The sequence below is a fragment of the Lissotriton helveticus genome, chromosome 5_1 (genome assembly GCF_964261635.1).
Source record: "Lissotriton helveticus chromosome 5_1, aLisHel1.1, whole genome shotgun sequence".
Lineage (NCBI taxonomy): Eukaryota > Metazoa > Chordata > Amphibia > Caudata > Salamandridae > Lissotriton > Lissotriton helveticus.
In genome coordinates, this window is record NC_136065.1 from 1,057,647,675 (window position 1) to 1,057,673,671 (window position 25,997).

At 41.4% G+C, this 25,997-nt stretch overlaps 1 protein-coding gene across 3 annotated transcripts in view; it reads left to right on the top strand.

Moving 5' to 3' along the window:
- The window catches only part of LOC144755103 (prominin-1-A-like), a 499,448-nt gene that overhangs the window by 411,432 nt on the left and 62,019 nt on the right, over positions 1–25,997 (top strand). For all 3 annotated transcript variants that reach the window (XR_013594841.1, XR_013594842.1, XM_078643612.1), the window contains exons 12-14: positions 1,070–1,222; positions 4,198–4,321; positions 13,666–13,757. Coding sequence is in view for 1 of the 3 variants with exons in the window: in XM_078643612.1 (XP_078499738.1) it covers positions 1,070–1,222; positions 4,198–4,321; positions 13,666–13,757 (369 nt within the window). In the remaining 2 variants the exon portion in view is untranslated. The remainder of the gene's footprint in view (positions 1–1,069; positions 1,223–4,197; positions 4,322–13,665; positions 13,758–25,997) is intronic.

Below are 25,997 nucleotides of genomic sequence, written 5' to 3' on the forward strand. Positions count from 1 at the left end.
GTTTTTTTACAACTAAAGATCCTGAAGAACTTGCTCCCCTACACTGATTCCTATCTACATGTGGCACCTTTGTTCCATCACAATTTGGACTACAGCAATGCTGACTACGTTTTCTGCTTTCATAGAAAAAGCATAACATCCTATAGTTGGATAAACATATTTACATGGGCTCCCAGACCTTTAGGGTGAGGAATTCTAGCACAAACAGAAATATCCCATTCAACATAAAGATAAAATGTACACACAAGAAACGAGTGATCTTCCTTGACTTAGAATTGGCAGATGTTTAAGAGGAAATCTGAACCTGAAGAAAAAACACAGTTGAAACAATTAGAAATTCAACAATAAACAAAACCAGTGAAAGAACCAGGATGAGCCAAAAAATGTTTTATTGTTGTATTTAACAGCTTAGTCTACTACACTATTCATTTTATTCCATACTGCTGAACCAGTGCTATATTTTGACAATTAGCCATACCCGCCTTGCCTATGTACATCCATCCACGGCTGTTGCTTAGAGATCATAGATTTCAATCAGTTCTATCCAACCTATGCCAGAGCTTCATCCTGGAATGTCCAAACTGCCTTTAGATATCCAGAATATTTGATGTCTATGTATCGCCAGCTGCACACCTTCATGTTTTGGAGTTATTTGTAGTAATAACATAAAATAGCATGATGTTATGTTATCATGTGTCGCATTGCAATCCCTCTAAGGCTATTTTCATTCAAAGGTTTTACTTCACAAGGACAAGAATTTCTAAAAATGTAAATCTAAAAGCAGCTCGAAGCTAATCTACATAGACGTCCATATACATTGCTGCCATCTTAGACAACATATATGTCAAAAGTATTTATTCAAGTGCATTAATCATATAATTTTCATTAGTACACTATCTTGGCACGACATAAAACAATGTATGTTTCAAAAGACGTTTAAGCTGCCCCTCAGGCATTGATTTTTTGTCAGGTATGTTAGAGATTGTTTGATCTTTTAAGGATTCTGCTGACAGGAGAAGGTTCAAGAGATAAAAACTGAAACTGCTCTTGTCTTTTCTCTTCTCTACAGGTGGAGTGTGGGCGTTGCATTGTCCTGTATTGTGCTGCTGATTGTCCTTTGCAATGTTTTTGGTCTTCTCCTTGGACCAATTGGGCTTAAATCAAAAGTGGATCCTACAGAACGAAGCTGTGCATCCAATTCAGGAGGAAACTTCTTCATGGCGTAAGCAGAACTTGCACATTTAGTACCCCAGGACCTCAGGGTACCTTTGGCCACCTACACTTAAATAATAATGCAGTTCTCAGAAAAGTTGAGACGTCTTTTTGTCCAACAGTTTACTTATTTGTTTTAAATCTATTCCTCATAGCCCCACACGTTTGAAGTATATTTCAACTTTCATGGGATCTGTAAAAATCTCATGAAACATGCACGGGAATGTCTGGAAGTCAACATTTTCTTGATTGCTCCTGTTGCAAAGTTCATGCTTTTGGGTATTGTGGACAATGCGCATTAGTAAGTGTAACGTAAATGTGCACTTGCACATGTAATTATTTTTACTACATTTCTCAGCGTGGAAAATATATTTCCTAGTGGAGAAAACTTCTCCTTGTCATAATTAAATATGTGGGTGTTGTCTTGCATTCCTCACCCTGGGAGAAGACATCACTGCCTTTTGAACAACAAGTGTTGATTGTTATTTCTTGGGGGAGGACCCACTATTGAAAACCTCAACACAAACTACTCCCAAATGTGTAGGGATGCACACGCATGACAATAAGCCCCCTTTGTTAGCTGTTTCTCTCCCCTCTCACAGACGGTTCGTTGGCAAAATCTGCAAATGTTCATTCTGGGAGTCAATCATAAATATAACTGTTTGCATACCTAGGAGACAGTTATGGAAAACCATTTATGAACGTGGATCTAATTATATAGGCCTGCTCACTCAACGATTGCACACATCTAAATATATTATATACATTTTCAAATGAGTTTCACCACATGCAAACATTGCTCTGGGTCACTCCACTGACTGCATTTTGGGATATGGCATGGTTGTAGCAAGGCAAAGTGATGATTGACTTTTACTGTGCATTTCAATCACACCCACTCTGCAGTCCAACGTTAAGCAGGCATGATTTCAGCAGTCACCCTGGGGTCAATCTTCCATAGTGTAGGCATCTGGAACAACAGGATTGACTCTTTATGGGCTAGGGTGGTCACTATATCGCATGTTATATATGACATGCAATAATATAGTATCTGCTACATTGGCCTACTACTACCATATCGAAAGTTAAGTATATCTTCCTTGTTCTTCAGTTCTCTTATACATAGCTCCTATTGTAAGTATGTGTGGCGTTAAGAATAGTAAATATCTATTTACTGTGCAATAGTGTTCGGTCAATGTAGTGGGTGTGATATTATTGCAGATTGAAATTAACAACCTTGATACAGTGCCATACAACCCTATAGGGTACTTCCTCGTGTATTAACTGCTCCTTGGAGCAGCATGGGATGGATGATTATTGTCTGTAGGGTGCATCAGTGTCTGCCCAGTTGTGGGTGAGTAAGAAGAAGCTCCTGGCATGTGCCAGGCCCCATCATGGTAATCTCGGAAGTAGGTACATAGAGCTCTGCTCTCCTGGGCAGCTCTTTAATGCGTTCTACAAACAAACACAAGTACTTCCCCTTAAAACTTGGTCCGTGCAATGGACTTACATACAGTGCTTTTACCTTCACTCTCCATATATGAAGTTTACTGACTTCTATCCAATCAACAGCAAATACATTTAATGTGGGGATTTTGTCAACCAATAGAAGGACACATGTTCATGTTTAGAACTTGTTTAAAGTAGAAGCACACATGTTTGAAGTAGAAGGACGCATGTTCCTACATCTAGCTCTCTATGTTGACTTCAGTCCAGTTTAGCCATTGTTGTTTTTGGCTTATGTTTTTCAACTTTGTGAAAGAGGTAACAAACATAATTTTTAAAACCAGCCCAAAGTAAATTATAGTACATTACCAGCTGTACAAATAAAACCGATATCTAAAGAAAGATTACATGGAGGGATGGCCCTGCCTGTCATCCAGTACTGAAGAGAGGGGTTCCAGTATACACATAGAATGCACAGTAAAAACAGTTTAGTGGCACAGTAAAGAACAACTGGAATGCACATTGTTGTTTAATCACAAAGTACCTGTGCGTTAAAATTTGTGCACACAGCATAAGCTGGCATAATAACACATTATAGTGTCCAAAAAAAAGGGGTGGGGGCTGGGAGTGGGAGTGATAGGAGGTAGTGCAATACAGTATACGTCAAATGTACTTATTCAAAGCCCTCTTTAGAAACTGGCTGCAACTGGAGCCAGAATACAAATACACATAAATGAAATGTTATTCAGGCGGTACCCATGCTTCTAAAGAATAGCAGTGTAATTCCAAGATCAGGATAGAAGCTGGTGGGGGGATCTGGTTGTCGACGTTTTGACCCCACAATAGGTGGGCCCTTACAGGAGGGTCTTCCTCAGGACAAGGGATAGGGTTGGGCAAACTCTCGTGGGTCTCAGAGTCTCAGAGGTTGGGGGTGCGACCGAGCTCTTTGCTAGGGCCGGTTTTCGCCCGATTTTGTTGCAAAAACGGCCCTGTAACAAAAACCAGCCACCACCCTTGTGGCCCACCGGGGGATTGCCCGGTGCCCGCAATGGCCAGTCCGGCCCTGTGAGCTTGTTCACACCCTGTGTCTACCTCTTTTACAAGATGCCTTGGACTGCTCGACCAGTACTACCACTGAGAGTCAAGTTCTGAAGGGGTACATGGCCAAGTTTCTCAGGATCCATAGTAGGTAGCTCTTGCTTGCTCCGTGGACCTCTGAATGGGGTTCTGACGGAGATATGATCCCTAAACCAAAAAACAGGCACTGACATCATCCTGTCTTGATGGAAGCTACTATGTTCCCTCCCAATTTCTTATTAAATCTATTCATTTGGTTTCTGTAACTGACAGTTTTCTACAGTTTACTACAAGTGCCTACCAGAATCTGTCAATACATACTTACTTATCTTGCCGAAGAGCATCACTTTTATTTTGAAATGGTTTGAAGACACATGCATATAATATTTGCATAGAATACACCAGGCTAACAAACAACTGTTAACATGTAGGTTTGAACCTTGACTGTGCTTTTCTTGGTCACAGGGGTGCCGGATTCAGCTTTATTTTCTCTTGGCTGCTCATGATCGTGGTGCTTGCACTGTTCTTAATCGGTGGGAACTCGTTCACATTAATATGCAAACCATGGGACAATCAACAGCTATTTAAGGTAAATCCTATACCTACACACAATGCTGCTGCATGCCTTTTTTTACAGTAGTACTTGTCTTGTCTAAATCTGTCTTTAGCTGTACGTGTGTACCCTGAGTTATTTCGATGTGTATATTTATGAACTTGTTCAAGAGTATGATTGATAACAATAAACCTGTTCAATCAATCAAATACAAATATTTAGTTTCAGGTTATAAGATCCATTAAACTCCTCCAATACTAAAAGAATTATTAATGTATTGCATATAACACAATTCCTCTATACCAATATTATAATGTAATTCAAGAAATATTGCTTGACCTGTTTTGCGTTTAACTCTAGCTCAGAGATAAAAACATAAAAGCACATGAAAAATTGCAAGCAAAGTATCATGCACATAAGCCCCCTCATCACACAAATGTATATCATACATAAAAGCAGCCCATCATCATTACAAATCAAATCCATATCCCCCTCTATAAAACGCCTCCACTGTCCAATGAAATTGAAACTGAGCAATGTTTTCTTACCAAGCGGTTCAGGTTCAGTTACCATATCCTTCGATTGTTCTTGAAGATAGTGATGGGCAGTGGATTTCTCAAAAGTTAAACATCTAGTGCAATATTTTGCCAAAGCAAACTCAGTATTCCACCTGAGGGGTAAAAGTAGCAAGACGTAAAATATTTAGGCTTAATTTAATACATAAAAGCTTACCTAACAGCAGCTGAATGACACAGAGAGGTTTGGACTCTGAGTTCCTTTGACAAGTAAGCTTTAGTTACACATAACTAAGACAAATATTTCCATTGCCTCACCTTTTTCGGAATGGGAATAATGTTTTTAGGGGTGGGCGATAAACCCTAATCTGCTGGCGGAGTTTTGCCTGAAGTTTCGTCAAAACTCTGCTGACCACTGGGTAGCAGAGATTTTTCTCGCACACGGCTTGCCAACGTTAAGTTGACGAGCGTGAGAAAGAATTTGCATCCTCTATCGCGATTTTCAGGCGCTGGAACGCCTCCTGGTGATATTCCACAACAAAGGTGGTTGAGTCAGGACGCAACCGTTCTCGTTGAGAAAGCTGCCACTCAATCAGAAAATCTATTCGAGCAGCAGAAAGAAACAGCACTCTCTGGCAATCAGTGAGATGTGCCGAATTCCGCTTACCTGCGGACCTCCGTGGAATCTAGCTGAGTTTTTAAGTAACTCCGCGAGTTCCGTCCACCCCTAAATGTTTCATGAAATTTACCACAAATAGGATAAACCCAACTAAATAATTTATTTTAATTTTATGGAAGAGCTGAGATATTTTGTCTAAGACCTTAAACAAGAATGTCCAGTCGACCCTATCAAAAGCCTTCTCTGTATGAAGAGAGAGATCAGTTGGCAGCTTTTTTTTATTAGCATCCTCAATGATATTAGAAGCTAGTCTCATATTATCCCCAGCTTACCTTCTTCTGAGAAAGCCTACTTTTTGGGTGGACATTATTTTGAGCCAGAGTGCGTGGAGTCCTCCTATGATACGATATGATATGATATGATAAAAGGGATTTGTAAAGCGCTCGTTCACCAACGGTTTCTTGCCGCTGGGTGTACCAGGATGGAGGTGAACAGCTTCATGTCGCATTTGAGGAGTGCAATTGATCTGTAAGACCCACATTCTGCAGGGTTCTGCCTGATATAAGCAACAATATTAAATGGGATGGCTGCATAAAAGCTGTGACTACCTGTGATGTTAAGAAATAATTAAATACCCTCCTCAAGGGTTCTGCCAAATATGTTTGTGTATGTTTTGTAAAAAGAGGGGGGGGGAGCCGCCTGGGCCGGGGGATTTACAGCTGGACATGTCTTTAATTGCCTCTTGCAACTCTTCTAATTATATCTCTTGTTTCAGTTCTGCGGGTGAAGGCCTTTATTCAGGGAGATAGTTGCCTTGATTTTGGGAGAGTAGTTGCTGCCACTTAAGGAGCACTGAATAAAACATCGTAAGATATCGAATGTTACCTCTCTAGTGGTGTGTTTATTAACCCTTTCAACCACAAACTCTTTGAGTTGCTTCAATTCGTATGCTAGCAGCCTCTCTGCTGCGATGCCTTTCTTATAATAGTTTTGTTGAATACACAGTCATTTCTGTGATGTCTCCCTCATGGCTAGCTGTAACAACTCTCCCCACAGTCACCACACCTCCCTTATTATTCTTAACAAGCTACCTTGTTTGTAGTACTGTTCAGCATGTAGGAGTTGCACTTTTTTTTTGCATTTGGCTAAGTGCTGTAAAGTGGCTGAATGAGATATCAATTCACCTCGGATGACCACCTTGGCAGCATCCCTTAAGGTGGGATCAGATTGCCCCATTGGTATTTATTTCGAAGTACTGCTCAATTACTTATTTAACATTTTTCCTTTCTGCCAGGTCGTGAAAAGCTATCTTGTTGGGTATCCATGGGAGTGGATATGCTTTTTATGGTGGGAGGTTGTTTATATATTACCATATTGGAGACATGGTCTGATAATATTTGTACTCCTATTTTGAGTTAAGGAGATTAAGTTGACTCAACTTAAACAGTCTAGTATACACTCCCCCACCAGAAACCCATGCTAGTTTCAATCTGGTTTTCTCAAGTGTGGTTGAATAAAAGCTGCACTTGAGTGAGCCGCGGTGCCTGTAATTTCTTAAAAATCTATATATCTACCTTTTCTCCCTTGATGGACGCATTCCTGCTTATTCCGACGGCCTCTGTTCAGGATCCCTGATTTCCTTCAGCATCTGCTCCATTAATTTACAAGTTGCCTGGTGATTTTTTTCTGCTTCTGATATCTCTCTTGTGGAACCTGCAGAGACAAAGGGTGACCACCCCGAGGTTGGTTTTTGTATGTGGAATGGAATTGAACAAGATGCCAGTAAGATCGTAAACTTTTTATTGTCCTCAGTAACAAAATGAGTTTGCTCAAAGAGGGCTATATTAACTTATTTTTGTCTGACCCACTGAAAGATCGTTTGTTGCTTTACTGGGGAGTTGAGTCCATGATCATCCAGGGATATCATGGTCAGAAGAGTTGCCGCATCCTCTCTGGATAATTGCCATGCCATCACCGCAAAAGGAGCCTCTTGAGGATCATCTTGTAGGCATTCCCTGTGTAAGTTGATTAACATTTCTCTGTGCACCCCCTCCTACTTCCCTTGCAAATGTCAAGGTTCATCAGAGGAGTGCCATCTTTATCTCGTTGATGATGGAGGTGACAAAGTTATTTTTCTATGCTGTGCAGGATTTTTTGTTGGTGCCATTCACTCCCCTCTTTAACTGAATGGGGTAGGTCAGCCTCAGTAGCCAGTGTCCATGGTACAGTTATGTCCAGTATCTTGCGTGACTCTTGTATATCTTATACAACTAAGCGTTTAACTTTGACCAAAGTGTAGGCAAAAAGGTTACCTCTATATGAAGATTTGTTTTTGCTTTAAAAGTAAGTCGTTTTCTCCTTGAACTCTCTTCATCTGGCCATGTTGTGTGGAGAAACACCTTTAAAGAACGAAATTGTGGCTCCCATTTGAGAACTTTTTTGAGGATCTTCTCTTTGTCTTGGAAGTAGTGAACCTGTGTTAGCACATCCGTTTTTTGCATTTTAGAAAGGCTAAAATCCCTTTTGGGTGCGATCTCCAATGGATGACTTGCCCTTCTGGACATTGGAGCAGCTGAGCGAACAATGCCTGGATATGAGATGCTAGTTCCTCTTTGGGGATATCTTTGTTGAGGCTTCAGACACGCACATTGTTGCGCCGTGTATGGTTTCTGAGATCACCGATTTTTTGGGTCAGGGCTTGATGCTTTTGCTCTACGGCTCTAATTTGAAGGGACTGTTCATCCGGCCCAACTGGTTGTTCAACCAGGCCACCTTCTACATGATCAAGTCAGAGTTCAGCCCTTTGGAATGAATGGTCTATTTCAGAAATTGTTGCAGTGAAATCTTGTCTCAGGGATTTCAAATCCTTCCTCAAATCTTGAAGAAGTATTCAGATATCTTCTTTTGTGGCAGGGGCCTGGGGATCTGTCGACTCTGCCACTAGAATCTCTTTGGGCAATCAGAGCTTCTTTGAGCCTGGTTATTGTCATTCTTTTGGATTTGTAGTCTCAGTCTTCCCATTGTTTCCTGCCATCTTGAGCAGTGAGTAATCATTCTAGGAGGTAAGAGTCTCTTTTGGGGACTTGGCTCTTTACTATGGACTGACTCGCTAAAAGGCTGAAGCATGAGAAGACTTCCTCTAATGCTTGGGGCTGCCCTTCATGCACTGCGGGTGCATTATTGCTGGAGCTGTGGGCATGAGGGGAAGAGCAGTCCTTCACTCATACTAAGGGATGGTACATGGCCTTACCTCTGCAAAGGTCTTAATGTCTTCAATGGAGCAGTGCGATGTGCTGCGGGTTACTCCTCTATCCTATCTTGATCTGTTCTGTGTGGGACTCCAGCGGACTTCTCAAATCTCCCCCCTCCTGGGGCTCCCCCAGGCCCAGGTCATAAGAGTCAACTCCTCCAGGGTCTGCTGCATTGACCGCCTAGTGTTGTTTGTCCACAGCTTCAGCGCAAGTTACTACACTGGTTTTCTGCTCTGTCTTCAGTTTTTTTCCCCATCTAATCGCCCATTTTTTAGGCGAAAATCGATTAATTGCGGGCTCGGCGAGGGCCCAGACTCTTTCTTGAGGGACTTCGCCCTGGCAACCCCCCAGCGAATGTACAAATTAAATTAATAACTTGTTTGAAAGTGGCTATAAAATCTATAGTTTCTAAACCGAATTTAAAAAGAAGTGAATTGGTAGGTGTACTAAAGGTAGCGATAGTTACCTTTTAATTCAGTGAACTGATCCATGCGTATAAAATGGCCCATGCACCATAGCGATTTATCATTTGAAACATGTGGAAGAGCACATTAGTAATAACTGGACAAAAACCAAGGAAAGGGGAAAGTAATTAATACAAGAGTGTGACTGGCACTGCTGATAATGGCATCGTACATCAGTAAAGGATTTTGACAGATGACAGACAGGCGTGCTCTGTTGCCTTTCCCATTCCTTCACTCTCCTATTCAATGCTTTGTCTATAACGCTACGCAAACAAATAATAGACAGAATGCTGAATAAATCATACATTCACCCCCAGTCAAGAGATCTGGGTTGCATCCATCGTCCTTTTGCTCGCCATGCCACCCCAGTTTGGACCCAGCCATGTGCAAATCAGTCTTGACCCTGTGCCTCATGGGAACAGTCCAGACCGAACTGCCAAGCCAGGTTCTCCCTGGACCGGAAACAAGCATCCTGGGACGGGTTTCTGGGTATTACCCTTCATCAGCCTGGCTAGCTTGAATCTAGTGACACAGTGAGCAAAGGACTCACTTCTGGGCATACCCATCCCACTTAGAGTGAAAAGTGCTACGCAAACAAATGATGGACGGAATGCTGAATAAATCATACATTCCCCCCAGTCAAGAGATCTGGGTTAGGACCTGGCCTGGCAGTTCGGGCTGGCCTGTCCCCATTGGGCACAGGGTCAAGACTGATTTGCATATGGCCAGGTCCAAACTGGAATGGCATGTTGAGCAAAAAAACTATAGATTTAGGCCCAGATCTCTGTACTGGGGTGAATGTATGACATTGTTCTGCATTCTGTCCATCAATAGTTCTTTTTGCATTTGTCTATAACGCTGCATGGAACCCCTCTGTCCTTTCACTTGAGCCACTCATCATTCTACCAGCTTGCAGTTCAAGTGACCTATTTGGTAGAGGTAGCATAGAATGGACAGTAAAGCAAGATTATTCATGAATCTTTATGTTATCACTGTGCATTGTTATGTGCTTGTCTCACTTTATTTGCAAAAACAAAAAAAGCAAGACTCTTAAATTATTACGTTATATATAGTGGGTTAGTGTTAACTGAACGAAGATTCCTCTCCTTCATAACAATAATAATGATAATAATAACAAAGATAATAACGACAATAGTCACCACTTAATAATGAACTGGCAGCAACTTTGATTATAATAATAATAATCTTCATCATAATGATAGGCGCAATATTTACATTATTAGTACTTTGATTTTATGTAACAATTGTTGCTGTTTAAAGCAGGTATTATTACAGCTTAAATTATTACTACTTAATTAAATGGGGCTGCTTAATGTATTTACTTTAGAAGTATGAAATCCTATTTTGACCTGCAAGCATTCGAAATGATGACCTGCAGATCACACAGATGTCAGCAGTGAGCACTCAGATCAGAGTTATCTAGTCAGGAATTTTATGTGATAAAGCTGCAGACGAATGTCCCTGGCTTTCGAAGTTTTCATTGGTAATTTACATTTCGTTCACTAGAAAATTGAAGGTATCTACCTTGAGAAAAAGTAATGCAGTTCTGTACTCTGTTTTGGCTCTCAGCGGCAGTCATAGCATAGCTTTCCTATTGGATACTTATATTCAGGGCCGCTGGGATTATGCGGCAGGGGAGTGCCAAATTGTGCGGCGGTGTTTGTAATGTGGCAAGAAAAGACAAATTATGTGTCGTAATACAACAGATTTTGTGATAGTATTACTTCACTGTTTTTCATTTTTACACTTGTTGGCATTGTTTGGGTATTGGTTGCACTTCAGCAAAAAGCAATACAAAGTTGACCAGTCAACCTTTATGAAGGGCTTGCCACTGCGCAGCAACATGTGTTGCTGCGTTTTTAGTAACTTTTGAACCGTTTTAGCTAGAAACAAAGCAGATGATGGTTTATGTGGCAAATGCAGCAAATCTAGAATTATGCGAAAAACGGTGTGGTCACGCAATTGCATAATTCAAGTGGAGCTGCTTATAGGTTTTGGTCCAGTGTTAGTCACCACTTATCACAGGAGAATGCATGGGTGTCGATCTGTAGCCAACTCTACTTTCCTGGTAATGGATGCAGCCCACTTTTGGAGGACACGGTTCTGACGACGGCACAGGTTCATGCACTGTTCCACCCTTTAGCCAAAGCCAGATGCCCAGAGCAAATACACTTAGCGACAGCGCGGAAGTGCTACATGAGGAGTCTGAAACTCACGATCTCCATTCAGCCATATGCCCCAAATCTGCCGTTGTTGGGGTTGCCTTGGGAAGGTGGCACTCTCACAGAGGCTGTACTAAGCAGCTGGACACGAGCTGACCTGGAGGGACTGGGGGACTTGTACTCGGAAGGTGCTTTACTACCATTTGAGATGCTGGCGGCCAACACGGGACTGCCAGTCGGTCAATTCCTTACACATGCGACGATCATACGCTCATTCTCGCAGGCCTGGGGCGACCTCACAGAAGAACTACCAACCCACCTGTTGATACAGTATCTGCACGTGATGGGGAATGGCTCCCACATAGTTCATTGGCTGGCACAGGCCCTGCATACACATACCCAGTTCTCCCCACAGCGCTTGCGCGACAAATGGACTGAGGATAGGGGACGGGACTGGACCGACAAAGAATGGGCGAGGATATTGGCAGGTGCGTTACACATCCCGCGCAACTCCCGCTTCAAAATTATCCAATACTACATCATACACCGTGCGTATTTATCCCCGGATAAAATAAATCGCTATTTTAACCTTGACACGACGGCGTGCCCCAGGTGCAGGTTGGTAGATGCAAACTTTTTGCATATGCTTTGGTCATGTCCACTCCTGCACGACTATTGGTCAGCAATATTGACCTCTTTGGCGGCGTCCACACGGGGCAGCTTACCACACACATGGGAGGCTTGTCTGCTGCGCCTGTATGAGCGGACGAAACAGTCGAAAGCCCAGGCTAGGTTCTGGGACCTTGGTTTAATAACGGCGAAGAGGCTTATTACCAAATGCTGGAAAAATGGCGAGCCTCCCAGGCCATACACTGGCGCACTTCATTTGATAACTGGGCACAGGCAGAAAGCGTAGCCCTTCGCAGGGAAGAAACAGCGGGGCTCCGCATGTACCCAATAGCTCAAACCTGGGACGACACCCTGGCTGCTTTTCACCAAGTGTGCATACAAGGTGGGATCACATAGAGGCTCCTCCCTCTGAGCGCCACCTGACCCCCCCCTCCCTTCCTTCCTTTCTTCCTTCCGCCTCCCTCCCCCCCTCCCTCCCTCTAGTTTACCTATCGCCCCCCCCCCGCCTGCCCCCTCCGGATTAAAACCCTCCTTGAAGATTGTCCGCCACCGCCCCTGCGGCCGCTGCACGTGGCATTGGACGACACCCACTACAGACATGACACTGCATACATTCATCCCTGCCCGCATCCCCGTCCCATTTGTTTACATACAAGCTTTTTATTTTTTATTTAAACCCCCCTTTTCTCTTTTCCATTTTGTTGGCTTTTAGCCCCTATTTTCATAAGTTCCTAATTGCTGTTTATTTTTATGAGCAAAAGATATTGGATATTGATTGTTTGCAGGTCTTCTTTCTTGCGCCTTGCAGGGTGACTATAAGACGACACTGGCTACACAGTTGTAGATATCCCCCCTGAGATGAGCGCGGTACTCGAGGGCATAACGCAAGGGACACACCCTGGGAATGGGGGACGATGACCAACACCGCACATGTTCTTCAATGCAGTAGTACCCTCCCTGCCCGGCTCTCCCTCACTATAATGCTCCTAGAGACTGGGATACTACCTATGGCCCGGGACACACCACACCTGTCCTGCTAAATGCACTCTCGTCAGTCTCTTGACGTGACCAATTTCCTTTCATCGGTCAATTTATTGTAATAGGTACCCCACCACACGGGTTTTGTTTTTTGTTGGATGAGACTGGGTAGGGCTGTAGTTCTAGCAAACTGTTGTCATGGAGAGGTATCTTTGTACAGCTGTATTTACCATCCTTGTCAATCTATGCTTTAACCTGATTTATATCCTTCATTTGTGTGCTCATGTATAGATTACGGATGTGAAATGGCATGCCTTATCAATGCTACTGCTGTACTATCTTGCTTTCCTGTACTCTAATGAAAGAAATGCAATAAAACATATTCAGACAAAAACAAAATGGATGCAGCCCACTTTCTGAAACAAGTATAAAGGGGGGACGAGTGAGACAGCATAAATGAGATGGAAAACAAGCAATATCAAACCAAGTAAGTCAGGGATTACATTTACCATAATCCTCTTCACCTCACACACATATATAACTCTTACATCTCCCAGGTGTTGTGATGAAATGACTGTTGGCTCAATACATATCCTAGGAAAGGTGTATGGTAACATTAGCTTGCGTGCTGTGGAATGACTATGGGACACTTTGTCACCAGGATCCCTATAAACCTTACTATCAACATTAAGTTTCATTTAATTGTCCATCTATAATTTTTCTTGCTTTTTGTCTTTTAGGTTATTGATACTCCAGGCTTGATTCCAGGATTCAACCTATCAGGAATGCTGGGCTTGAAAAACTCGTCTCTCAATGTAACTACTCTTTACAAGTATGTACACCTTTAACATTTATCTGCATTACAATGCATGTACATGGGATTGCTGCATGAGAATCAAACCTATGCAAACATGCCAGATCTGATTGTCTACGATAATATTTTTGCATATGATATAATTGCTTATTAATAGTATGGTAAATAGTATGTTAAAAAGAGCACTGGAGAGGGAATAGATATTTGTACCAATATAGATTAGGTAAAGCGCTAACACCTGCAGCATAAGCTTTCCATTGCACCCTACAACCATGACTTAACCATGTCCTGGAATAAAGCCACAAGAACAGAAAAATAAAGTTCATGCCCTTACCTATCGTGTTCTTGGACTCTTCAGTGAGGCTGTCATTGTTAAACTTAGTGACAATTTTGATAGTGGATTTGTTGTTCTGAATATATGTGTACTCCTTTTGCATAGGTCATCAGAAGGTTAACAAATTGAGAGAATTTTCACTATTAGCCAAATCAAACTTGAGCCATTGAACAACCAGCATTATCAATTGTCACCTGAGATCTTAAAGTAAATCATCTTGATCTCGTCTTCCTCACCATCCTGGGTTCATCCTACTCACAAGGTGAAACCAATCTTCTTTACATGGTCTTATCGGATAATTGCACATCTTGTTACTCTTTAGCCCAAAGTCGCAGGTTTGTGGCTCCATTCTCAGAGGGCCTTATTCGGGGTCTTCCATATTTGCTGGCAATACCTGTATGTTTCCTATTTTCTTTGCTTAGATTCCTATTTTCAGCAATACAAACCACCTAAATGGGGTTGCCTGTAAACTATCTCTATTAATATGGCATATACAATTATAAAACTGAACGTTTTGTAGTTTGGACAGATTACTCCTTCATTGAATCAGTTTATTCAACACCCGCTCTGCTACCTCTTGCTCTGTTTACCCAAAGGTATAGTTAAAGGTGACTCACATTGTATGTTCTATGATGGCCCTGTCACTGCCCAACTCTAATTGATCCCCCAAGAGCACAATGTGAAATAGCTATAAACGAGGTGAATGTGTTGGTGACTGATACTGAACACTGCCTTATACTAGCCACAACCTCTACCTATGGCCCACACTTTTTCATGGGTTCATGTAGGACAACATTTTGTGTGGTTTAATGAACGGGTCACAGACCAGAATGAAGGAAGGGCAGGTATTTAATTCTGCCTCAGCCGCCTCCCATCTCCAACTGCCAGTTTCCTGACTACACAGAACACTCCATCACTAGAATTCTGTGAGGTCATGAGAATAGAAGAATGTACATCACACACATAGTATACACAGCAGCATTAACAGGTATATGCTAAAGTGAGAACATCACACATGTTTCCCTCTTAAAACAATAGATAAACATATATATTCAAACTATAACAGACAATACATATAAAATAATGCTTAACTTGCTTACAATTTTACATAGTCTTTTAAATGCTCTGGAGTCTTACATTTCCTCTTTGGTCTGACCCATTTTTCCCCATTAGGATTGTTTTCTTTACTGACAACAACATGTGGTGCAGATCTTATTTCTTTTTTATTCTTCCCCTCATCATCACTCATAGATTTATCAGTAGTTTTGTTTACTGAAACCACTCTCCTTGAATTCCAAATCCTGCCATCTTCCATTTTAACTGCATTTCTAAATGATTTGATAATTTTCCTAGATTCTGTGAATTTATAATCAGACTGTGCACCAAATGGAGCTCGAATTTTTATCCAGTCTCAACCTGCATATCTCTCACCCCATGCCTGGCAAGAAAATCTCTTTTCCTCGCCACCATTTTATTTTGTTCTCTTTTCCTTGATTCTCCCTGAACAGACACATGTACCCAACCCTGGTTCTAATCCATTCACCCCGGAACAAATGCCAAATTGGAGTTTCTACCTCTGAATAACTCAAAAGATGACTTTACACTCAGGGGTGTGGCTTGGTCAGTAAGATTGGGTGCTAGGTGGGAGCTTCAGATTTCCAGACAATTACGCTAGAATATAATGTTAAAATACATTATACGACAGGCAGGGCACATGAGAGGGGTGTAAGGGGCTGCAGAAAGGGAGAGGAATGCGGATTAGTATGAGTGCTACGTGAGAGAAAGACAATATTTTGAAAAATAATCAACATTTATTAGGACATTCAAAACCGAGATGAGATAGTGTGTGTATTTTTGTCAGTATTTGCATGCAAATATTCCAGGTGAAATCCGACAGACATCTCACAATAACCAACTGAAAGCACCTGCACTCAGCTATTCATCAGAAAATACATTTATTAGGGGGGTATAACACCCCGAAGCTACACCCCTATTTCCAATAGTCCCACGTGGAGAGAGACGATACCAATCACTTTTGCAGCTCTTTGTCCCAATCCACAACGTTTTGCCAATTGAAGTCCTTCTTTGAGAGTCCTATCAAAACTCACCACCATCCCGTTCGATTCAGGGTGGTACAAAGCAGAATTCTTATGTTTTATTCCCATCTTTTTAAGAAAGTCCTCAAACTCTTTAGAACTATACTCTTCCCCAATGTCTGTTAAAATACTTCCGGGGACCCCTTTTCTTCTGAACAAGCTGTCAAAAAATCTAATGATAGCTCCTGTTGTTATTTCACCAACACGCACAACCTCAGGGCACAGAGAAAACAAATCTATCACCACTAAGAGGTAAGGAGTGTCTGTTTCTCCCTTTAATGGGCCAACTAAATCTATTGCAATCTCTTGTCAAGGTCCATTGGGTAGTTCTCTACAAACCATGGGCACAAGTCTCACCTTATGAATCTTATCGCTCTCTCTACACACATAGCGTTCCTGTATCTTCCTTTCGAAATCAAAATCAAAATCCGACCATCAAAATCTGTCTTTATTCTCTCCTTGGTTTTAACTATACCCAACTGTCCTTCATGGACCATATCAGCTATCCTGCCTCATATTTTACCAGGAACCACCAAACTGTCCCCTCTAAAAATGAGATTGTCATGATATGCTAACTCTTATTTAGTCATCCAAAACGGCTGAACTTTCTCATCCAAGTCAAACGTTATTGGCCAGCCATTCTGAATAAATTAAATTATAGTTCTAGGAACTTCATCTTGTTTGACCTCCAATTTCCATTCCTCTTCTGATATTGCCCCTTCAGTACCCACACAAACTCCTTCATCTGACCATTCCACATCATCTGACATTTCCTCCAGATCTTCACTTACTGGAACCAACCGAGAAAGACAATCAGCAGTACAGTTATGTACCCTAGGAATGTATTCTTCCACAAAAGTACATTCTTGTATCTCAACCACCCATTAACGTATCCTTGCTGACACATTGTCCAACCTTTTCTTAATACAAATTAAGGCCCTATGGTCTGATTCCAACATGAAATGTCTGCCCCACAGGAAATGCTTGAATTTTGAAATGGCCCAACATACTTTTGAGGCTTCCCTTTTGATAACAGAATAATTCAATTTTGTACCACTTAAAGCCCTGGGCGCACAAGCAACTGTGTTCACTGTTCCACCCACTATTTGTAACAGTACAGCACCCATCCCCTTGCTACTCACAACCGTAACTACCTTAGTCTGTCCATCAGCCACAAACGCTTTAAGATTCAGCGCTTGCTTCAAATTCTGTTTCACACATTCAAATTCTTTTTGACAATCAGGACTCCATACAAATTCAATTCCTTTTTTGCAAAGTCTAAGCATTTCCTGGGTCTTACTCGACAGATTATTTATGAATTTGCTATAGAACTCTACCATGTCCAGAAATTATATTACTTCTTCCTTACTGCCAGGAGAACTCAAGTTACAAATCGTGCCAACTAACTCCTCCTTAGGTTTAATCCCTTCACTTGTTAACATGTATCATAGATATGAGATTTCATCTTTCCCAAACTTACATTTTTCAAAATTCAGGGTGAGACCTGCTATTCTAAATTGTTCTAGAACTTTTATAACCCGTCTATTATGTTCTTCCCATGTTTTCCCATATATGAACACATAGTCCTGGAAACAGCAAACTCCATCCATGGTGCCTAGCATTCAATTTATACCTTTTTGAAAACAGAAGCCACCGATGCCACCCGAACCGCAGTCTCAGAAACGTATTAGCCCCCATGATAATTATGAATGAAGTTAGCTCTTTTGAAGAGGGATGGAACTGAATCTGATAGTATGCAGTTGCAAGATCGAGAGTAGTAATAAATCTTGCACCTACCAAAGTTCCCATCATATCAGAAATGTCAGGTAAGGGATACTTATCCACCACAATCTCTGTTTAAACCCCTGAAACCATTGCATACATGAATAGCTTCTAAGGATTTGCGTGCCACTACAAGAGGCGCAAGCCACTCAGTGGCCTCAATGGGCATGATAACACCCAGTGAGTTTCGCCTGTTCCATTCTTTGCAAATTTCTTCCTGTACACTTAACGGAATATTCCTTACTGTGGCAGTAACTGGAATAGATCCTGGTTTTAGTTTTATGTAATGTGCATATTTTTTACACAACCCAACGTATCTGTAAAGGCTTCTAGGAAAAGCGAGGCAAAGTTATCACATGTTTGTTTAACTTGTCTAATTATTACTTGTGATTTGGCATTATGATCAAGGGAGAGTCCCAATTCCTTCTGATGTGGCAACACTAGCATAGTGTCTCCTTTAACTGCCACGTATATTTTACCAGGAATAATGCAACCCCCCCATATTCCACACTGCCCGTGAAACTTCACATTTTAATTTCCTGACTAGTACCTACCAGGCCTGATGTCCATGCGGTGCAACAGACTATTTTCCTTACACATTTGTCTTATCCCATGTCTGAAACAATAGTGAGTTTGGAACACGAATTAAATAGCATCCCTATTTTTACATCATTCATCATCACTTTGTCTTCCGGATGGGTTGTAGTCTTCTCTTCCAATTGTAAAATCTTTTTTCTTCTTCCTTCTGAACAGATACATTTACTTGCAAGACCACTTCCTCCACTCTGCCTCTTTTAATGGATTTATCATTAGACTTTATAAGTCTTTCAGAGGTACCGCAACAACTTGATAACTTACCCTTGCGTCCACATTAGTTTTGCATTGACTTATGAGCTGGGCAATTACTATTGTTGGCCATATGTCTGAATTGACCACATCAAAAGCACTTTCCTTTGAATCTCCCCAAAGTTTTGCTTTGAGATTTGACTTCTACAGCCTTTACCATATCTTTCACTGTATTTTCTTTACGCAATTCTTCAACAAAGTCCCTATGTCCTTTACCCTTTTTGCTGTAGTGGCAACATTCCTAACAGCAATTTGTCTTTCACCCATGGCTCCTCATTTATCCTATCACTCTTACAGTGTAACAAAAATTGACCTCTGGTAAGTTGTTCTGGTGTAGCTCTAAATCTGCACAACTCTGCTAACTTTCTTAATTCTGTTACATATTCTTCAATGGATTCCCCATCTTTTTGAATACGTCTTACCAAATAATAACGTTCTAAGACAGTATTTTTGCAAGGTAAGTAATGCAGATCCAGTTTTTTCATCACAATTTCAAATTCATTTAGTTTACGGGCTTCCTCTTGTTCCAGCTCTGGAAGATTCTCCACTAGATCTTGTCCCTCATCCCCTACAGTATGAATCAACAGTGCTATTTTTTGCACAAACTTGTTCCACATACCCTGGCATAATTAAAGAATACTTTTTCCATTTAGTCCACTTTATTGGTGGCTCTTCTGGACTATTTCAGACAGATTTGGGGGTATAACGTTCTGCATCTTAGGTCATATATTTGTTGCCACACCTACAACCTGAAAAACACCTCAACCCCTCAATATCTCTTCTTCAAACAGAAACCTTTCTTGGAACTGGTGGAATTTCAATGCTATTTCTATATAAAAGAGTCACCTGTGTTATATGCAGCAGAGCATATGTTGGCAATGTTCCTCTGTTGTTGATTCTTCAATGCTGAAAACTATAGACAACACACACATTTAGAATGACTTGATTGTTTCAACATGATCTGTTCACTAATCACTAATCACAAATAGTGATCAACTCAATCCCACGTTTTGATCCAACCAATTAAGATGGCTGTGCGCTGCTTTTTTGGGCGATCTTGCTTGTTTTGTGCTCGGAGTCTACCACCATTAAAACTCCTTGTTTTGCATTATCTTCTTTTACTGTCACCGCCTATAAAGATGGCTGCTGACGTGCTGTACACGTCTTTTCGTTGGGTGTTCTTGCTTGTTTTTATCTTTCCTCCTCACTGATAAAATGGCGTATGGTCTGCACAATGCCGATTGCAAAAGAACATTAGTCCTGTTTTCTATTGGAAATAGTTCTTGAAGAGCTCCCCACACAGCGTGGCGTCGAAAACCTGCCACATATGTCTTCCACAAAATCTTTATAAGCTTTCACTAGGCACTCTCCAACATAGCAGGCTTCGTTTTTTCCGCATTGAATAGGTTCTCTCTTGTACTGATTTAACCGTGTGTGTCGACTGTTGAGTCATCTCTGCTGTGCCCTCTGTGCTTGTGCTGGACTACAATGGCCTGCTGAGTGCATGAGGCAGAGTTAGTCACCAGACTTCATAGATTTTTCATTGGCGGTCAATAGAATTGAAGAATGTACATTGCATACATGATAAATACAGCAACATTAACAGGTACAGACTAAAGTGAGAATATCACAATTAGTTTTCTAAATAGGTCCTCATCTAAGTGCTGGGTAGATGTGTGGACATCCATTTTAACTTAGATCAGCAGGGTATCCATGCACAAATCAAAAACTTCCACAGCAATGAATATTTGCATTTGAATCACCCTTACCTATTTACCTCAGTTGATAGATTAAAGTAAGAACTTAAAAAAAGAAATCAGAAGATATTGTTTATCTCTATCTACCAATCCAAACAGATATTAGGGAAAATAGAACTTAAATACCAGACAAAAGTTAGCAAGGTAGTGGTGTCCCTCATAAGAGGAATATCCGCACAATCACAAACACATGTAAAGTTGACGGAAAAATAGAGGACAATAATTATTGTACTAGTATCATCAAACTAGCGGAGTGCAACAGCAACCCTCGTCACTCACTACCAAGGGTGACAGATGCGTTGAGAAAAAATTCTCAACATGCAAGTACCATGAAAAAAGAACTGGGTAAAGTGTGCACCATCCTAAAGAACAATAATACAAATATGTAATCTGATAGTCACCATTAGGTGATATATTGAGTATCAATAATCAATACAGAACAAAAGAATTAGTCACAGTCCCTTGTAATTTGAGAGTCTTCTTTGTCTTTTTTATTCTTCAATTCATCATACAGAAAACAGCCTCTTCAATTCATCAAACAGAAAACAGCCGACACGTGTTTCGTAAGTACTAGATGAGTACTAAACCTTTTTCAAGGCTGAAAAGAAATATACAATAGATGTGAAAAGGGTCTGGCCCAATAGGATGCCAATGGCGTGTGATTCCAGAAGAAGCTGAATAGATGATTCTCAGCTCTTCACACCATTCATCCCAAATGAACACCATATGAGTTTGCAAAAAAACGATGAATCTCTGGACAAAAATTATCCAGAAGATCCAATCAGTTGCACGAAAGCCAAGGATGGTGTGTATTCACAATTCTTCCACAAACCGTCCGGAAGTACGTGTTAGAGCAAAATATCAAAGAGTGAAGATTTAAGACCTGAAATCAAAGAGACGGCGTCCCATGTGGTAAATATCGAGCTCGATATTTACCACATGGGACGCCGTCTCTTTGATTTCAGGTATTGGATAGGAATACCTGGATTTGTTTGGAGCCCCGCATTTATACTTCCAGTGGCCCGATAATTTGCCTCTTTCGGGACTCCAAAAGACACGATAATAGATGACTTAATCTTGAATCTTCACTCTTTGATATTTTGCTCTAACACGTACTTCCGGACGGTTTGTGGAAGAATTGTGAATACACAGCATCCTTGGCTTTCGTGCAACTGATTGGATCTTCTGGATAATTTTTGTCCAGAGATTCATCGTTTTTTTGCAAACTCATATGGTGTTCATTTGGGACGAATGGTGTGAAGAGCTGAGAATCATCTATTCAGCTTCTTCTGGAATCACAAGCCATTGGCGTCCTATTGGGCCAGACCCTTTTCACATCTATTGTATATTTCTTTTCAGCCTTGAAAAAGTTTTAGTACTCATCTAGTACTTACGAAACACGTGTCGGCTGTTTTCTGTTTGATGAATTGAAGAGGCTGTTTTCTGTATGATGAATTGAAGAATAAAAAAGACAAAGAAGACTTTCAAATTACAAGGGACTGTGACTAATTCTTTTGTTCTGTATTGATTATTGATACTCAATATATCACCTAATGGTGACTATCAGATTACATATTTGTATTATTGTTCTTTAGGATGGTGCACACTTTACCCAGTTCTTTTTTCATGGTACCAGACAAAAGTTACTAGTGCTGGTCAGCTTAAAAACATATGACTGTCATTCGCACCTGGGGAGGCACATAACAGACAGAACAGTTCGCTCTGTATCTTCATTGTTCTTCAGGTAACCTCACTGACATCCAACAGAGCCTGCAGAGGTTAAAAAACGGATTCTTCAAGATGGCGGCTGGTAGCGTGACTTGCAGACATGTAAGGGATAACTTTATGCTCTTTCGTCATCCTGCTCTGGCTGTCAGCATTCTGCCCTCTAGGACTCATTTTTGCTGCAGTCTGCACCCCTTGATGTGCATAGCTGCCCTCGCTGTGCATTTTAAGCATTGCAGATGATCAGTGGGCTCGTCCCTCTGTCCCTTTACCTCTCTGTCTGTGCTGATGCGGTGAATGTGTCTCTCTCCCTCTTCCACTGTTGCATCACTCAGAGGAGCCAACTCAGTACAATCTTTTGGCCTTCTCAACATTGAGATGAGTTGCCTGGGTTCAGGAGGGTTCGGTTTCCATGAATGTACCTCCAGTTCTCGACAGCTTTATGATTATGGAGGGAATCAAAAATATGTGGGTACATGTTGTGTTGTCCTATGCCAGCTGATTTTTCCTAATTGTTTGTTTATTTTATCATATAACAATTTGCTCTACTTATGAAAAGCTGGGGTGGGGGATGAAGAATAAATAACTGTGGACTGGCAATACTGTCTTGGATGAACTGGACTCAAAAATAAAAGAACCCTAATTCCCAGTCAACAGGGGTAAAATGCGGCCCTGTGGGGTGTCCTTCCCTCTTAGAAGTCAACTCACAGCACAAACCAGCAAACGAGACTTATTCAAGACAATCCATCTAGCTGAAATAATAGCGGGGTGTCCAGGGTCCAGTACCCTGTAATTCTCATTAATTATATATTTGCAGCTTTGCTATCATTACTGTTTATTTCTGAAGAGGTGTAACAACTTCGATAATTCCTGCCAGCATAGTGGGGTGTGCCTAAAGTTCGGGGGGGGGGAGTGAGAAACCTAAAACTGTCTGCCGTCACACATCCAGTATGCTATGGGGCGACCCTAGTAACTATTTTGAATATGACCATCTGCTCCTCTATAAAGAGTTCTTGTCAGAGACCTATGCTCCAGGAGCACTAGCTCAAGATGAACAGTCATTATTAGAACTCCAGAAGAGCCATTTTAAGAACCCTTCAGTAGATACACACCTAACGCTTATATAGACTGTGGTGCAGAACTGGTGACAGCTGATATTGATCGTAACACCTCCTTCTGATAAACTAGAGCTACCATCTACCACCTACTCTGGTCCAGGCATCATTTCACTCCAGGCTCTATCACATGCTGCTATCAATGAACGGCATATGACCAAGATACTTGGTGGGGGTCAATGACCAATCTCTTCCGCACTCAACACCATGTTGATGAGGGACCTCACTGGCACCTTTTGCCAGCACTGACATCACAGAATCAGTTGCCAGACAAGATAAAGTGACAATTGGGCTCATGAAGAAAGCATCCAGCAATTGAACTAAAGGAGATAGCCCTTCAATATAAAATATGAATGAGAGAAATAAGGATTGGTGTCCACCTAGTGTACACTAGAAAGAGTTTTCCATTGCTGCCGGTATGAGAGAACTAAGTCAACCTGACCAATCTAAGCAATCTGAAGCATCTCCAAGATTCTAATCTGAAGAGGCTGACCAGAGCTAAACTGTTATTATCCAAGAGCAAATTACAAGTGATACAATTTAGTGCTACCGTTTGTCAACTAAGTCAGCTATTGGTTGTGGTAGAGACACAGATATAATATGCAGGTTATTCCCTGAGCCAGGTGAAAGGTATACTTAGAGATGAAACTGGGACAGCTAGTCACTAGCAAGCACTAACATCATCATCTGAGTCCACAGAACTGAGTGCTTATGGGCCAAATGGCAGAAAGGACATAGACTGGGATTTGAAGAAACAGAAATACCTAACTACTTTGGCCATAGAGGAACATAGGGCCACAAAGGAGACTGCCAACTCTGGCTTTAAAGAAGCATCATCAAGCTCTACTAAAATCAAGTTCACAATTATCTTAAAGGAGATTAAAGCAATAATCTTCAAGCTCCCAAAATTGAGACACTGGCCAGCAAGACTGTGGTGGTGAAAGACTAACTTGTCCAGCCAGGCTGACTCCTGTAAGAGATTGAAGGCCTGATTTAGAGTTTGGCAGATGGGTTACTCCGTCACAAACGTGAAGGATCTTCTACTGTGCATCAAATGCCTCCACATTGAAGGGAATAGGTGAAGATCCTGCTCACTGGTAAAGTAGGAGTCACTATTGGGGTGTCAATGGGTTGGCAGTGGGATGCTAGGGCAAGGAGAAAGTGATATGGGAAAATGAGGCAAAGGGGTGAATACTAGACAGCTCTGTACATAGGTTTGATGTATTATGAGGGTCACATATTTACACCTGGTGCCTTTAGAATCGCTACTTTTAGAAGTATAAATGTGTGAGCAAACAGCACAAAAATTAGTAGGAACTTGCATATTTAAAACTTAGTATTGCTTGTCTCCATGAGAGTAGATTTCCATACAAAAGCAGTGCACTTTTCTCACGCTTAGGTACTAAATTATTCTTAAATGGCATTGGCCAAAGGGACTGCTATTTTGATATTTGATTATAATCCCCTACGTTATAAAAGACCTAGTATGCCGATGGGTAATAGCAAGTATTAAAACAGGTACACAAAATTACGCATTTGTTCCTCACATCATCCATTATTGTATACTTGGGTCCCAAGAAACCTGCATTTCCATTCTACTACCTTCATTGTGGTGGGCGCTATATGCCGCATGAAAGAGACCACCAATACACATCAACATACAAAGATGGTGCAGGTATGACAAGGAATTTCTGTATTAATGCACTCATAAGAAATAACTGAATCATAAGCAATAAAGACATCATAAGGAGAGGATGTATACTTTTTACTACCAAGTCCATTTGACATATTTGAGAATATATATATACATATATATGTATGTATGTATATATATATATATATATATATATATATATATATATATATATATATATATATATATATATATATATATATATTAACAACAACCCCTACAGTAAAATAAGTTAAGAGGCCACATGGGGGAATTTCGGAAGACCTTTAATTGGGCAAAATCGGGCATGATGCATTTCGGCTGGACTGCCTTCTTCAGATGCCGCTGCTGACAGGGTTTTCGCTTGACCCCTCCTTCTTTAACTTGCCTCCATCGCTCCTATTGGTAGGAGTCAGTTGCACCAAAATCGCTAGGTCGAGTGACCACTGCAGACAAAAGTGAACTACAGTCCCCAGGAAGCATTGTTCCTCGGTGAGTGTTCCGTTTTGGTGAATATGAAGTTCAAATACATGATGGACGAGCTTGTAGCAAGTTCAAGTGCGGGGTATCCAAAATGGTTCTTCCCTGTTTGATTGTGTACCCTCAGGCTTCCTCAGGTCCCCACTACACTCAAGCCTCGATTGTAGAAGTCCGCCGGGCCGTGAGACAGAGTTACCGTGAACCTGCCTCCTCGTGAAGTCACGAGCTGCGCTGCAGCAGCCCAGGCGTAGTCCGTGTTGCGAGGCGGGCTGGAGTCTTTCCAATTCCTTGGATATGAAAAATGCAAAAGCAGGTACCAGTGCTGCTCCAGCATCTTGCAGAGCGGGGCCTCTTTTCACGCCTCTGGCATGCGTGAACAAATATTAACAACAACCCCTCCAGTAAAAGAAGTTAAGAGGCCACATGGGGGAATTTCGGAGGACCTTTAATT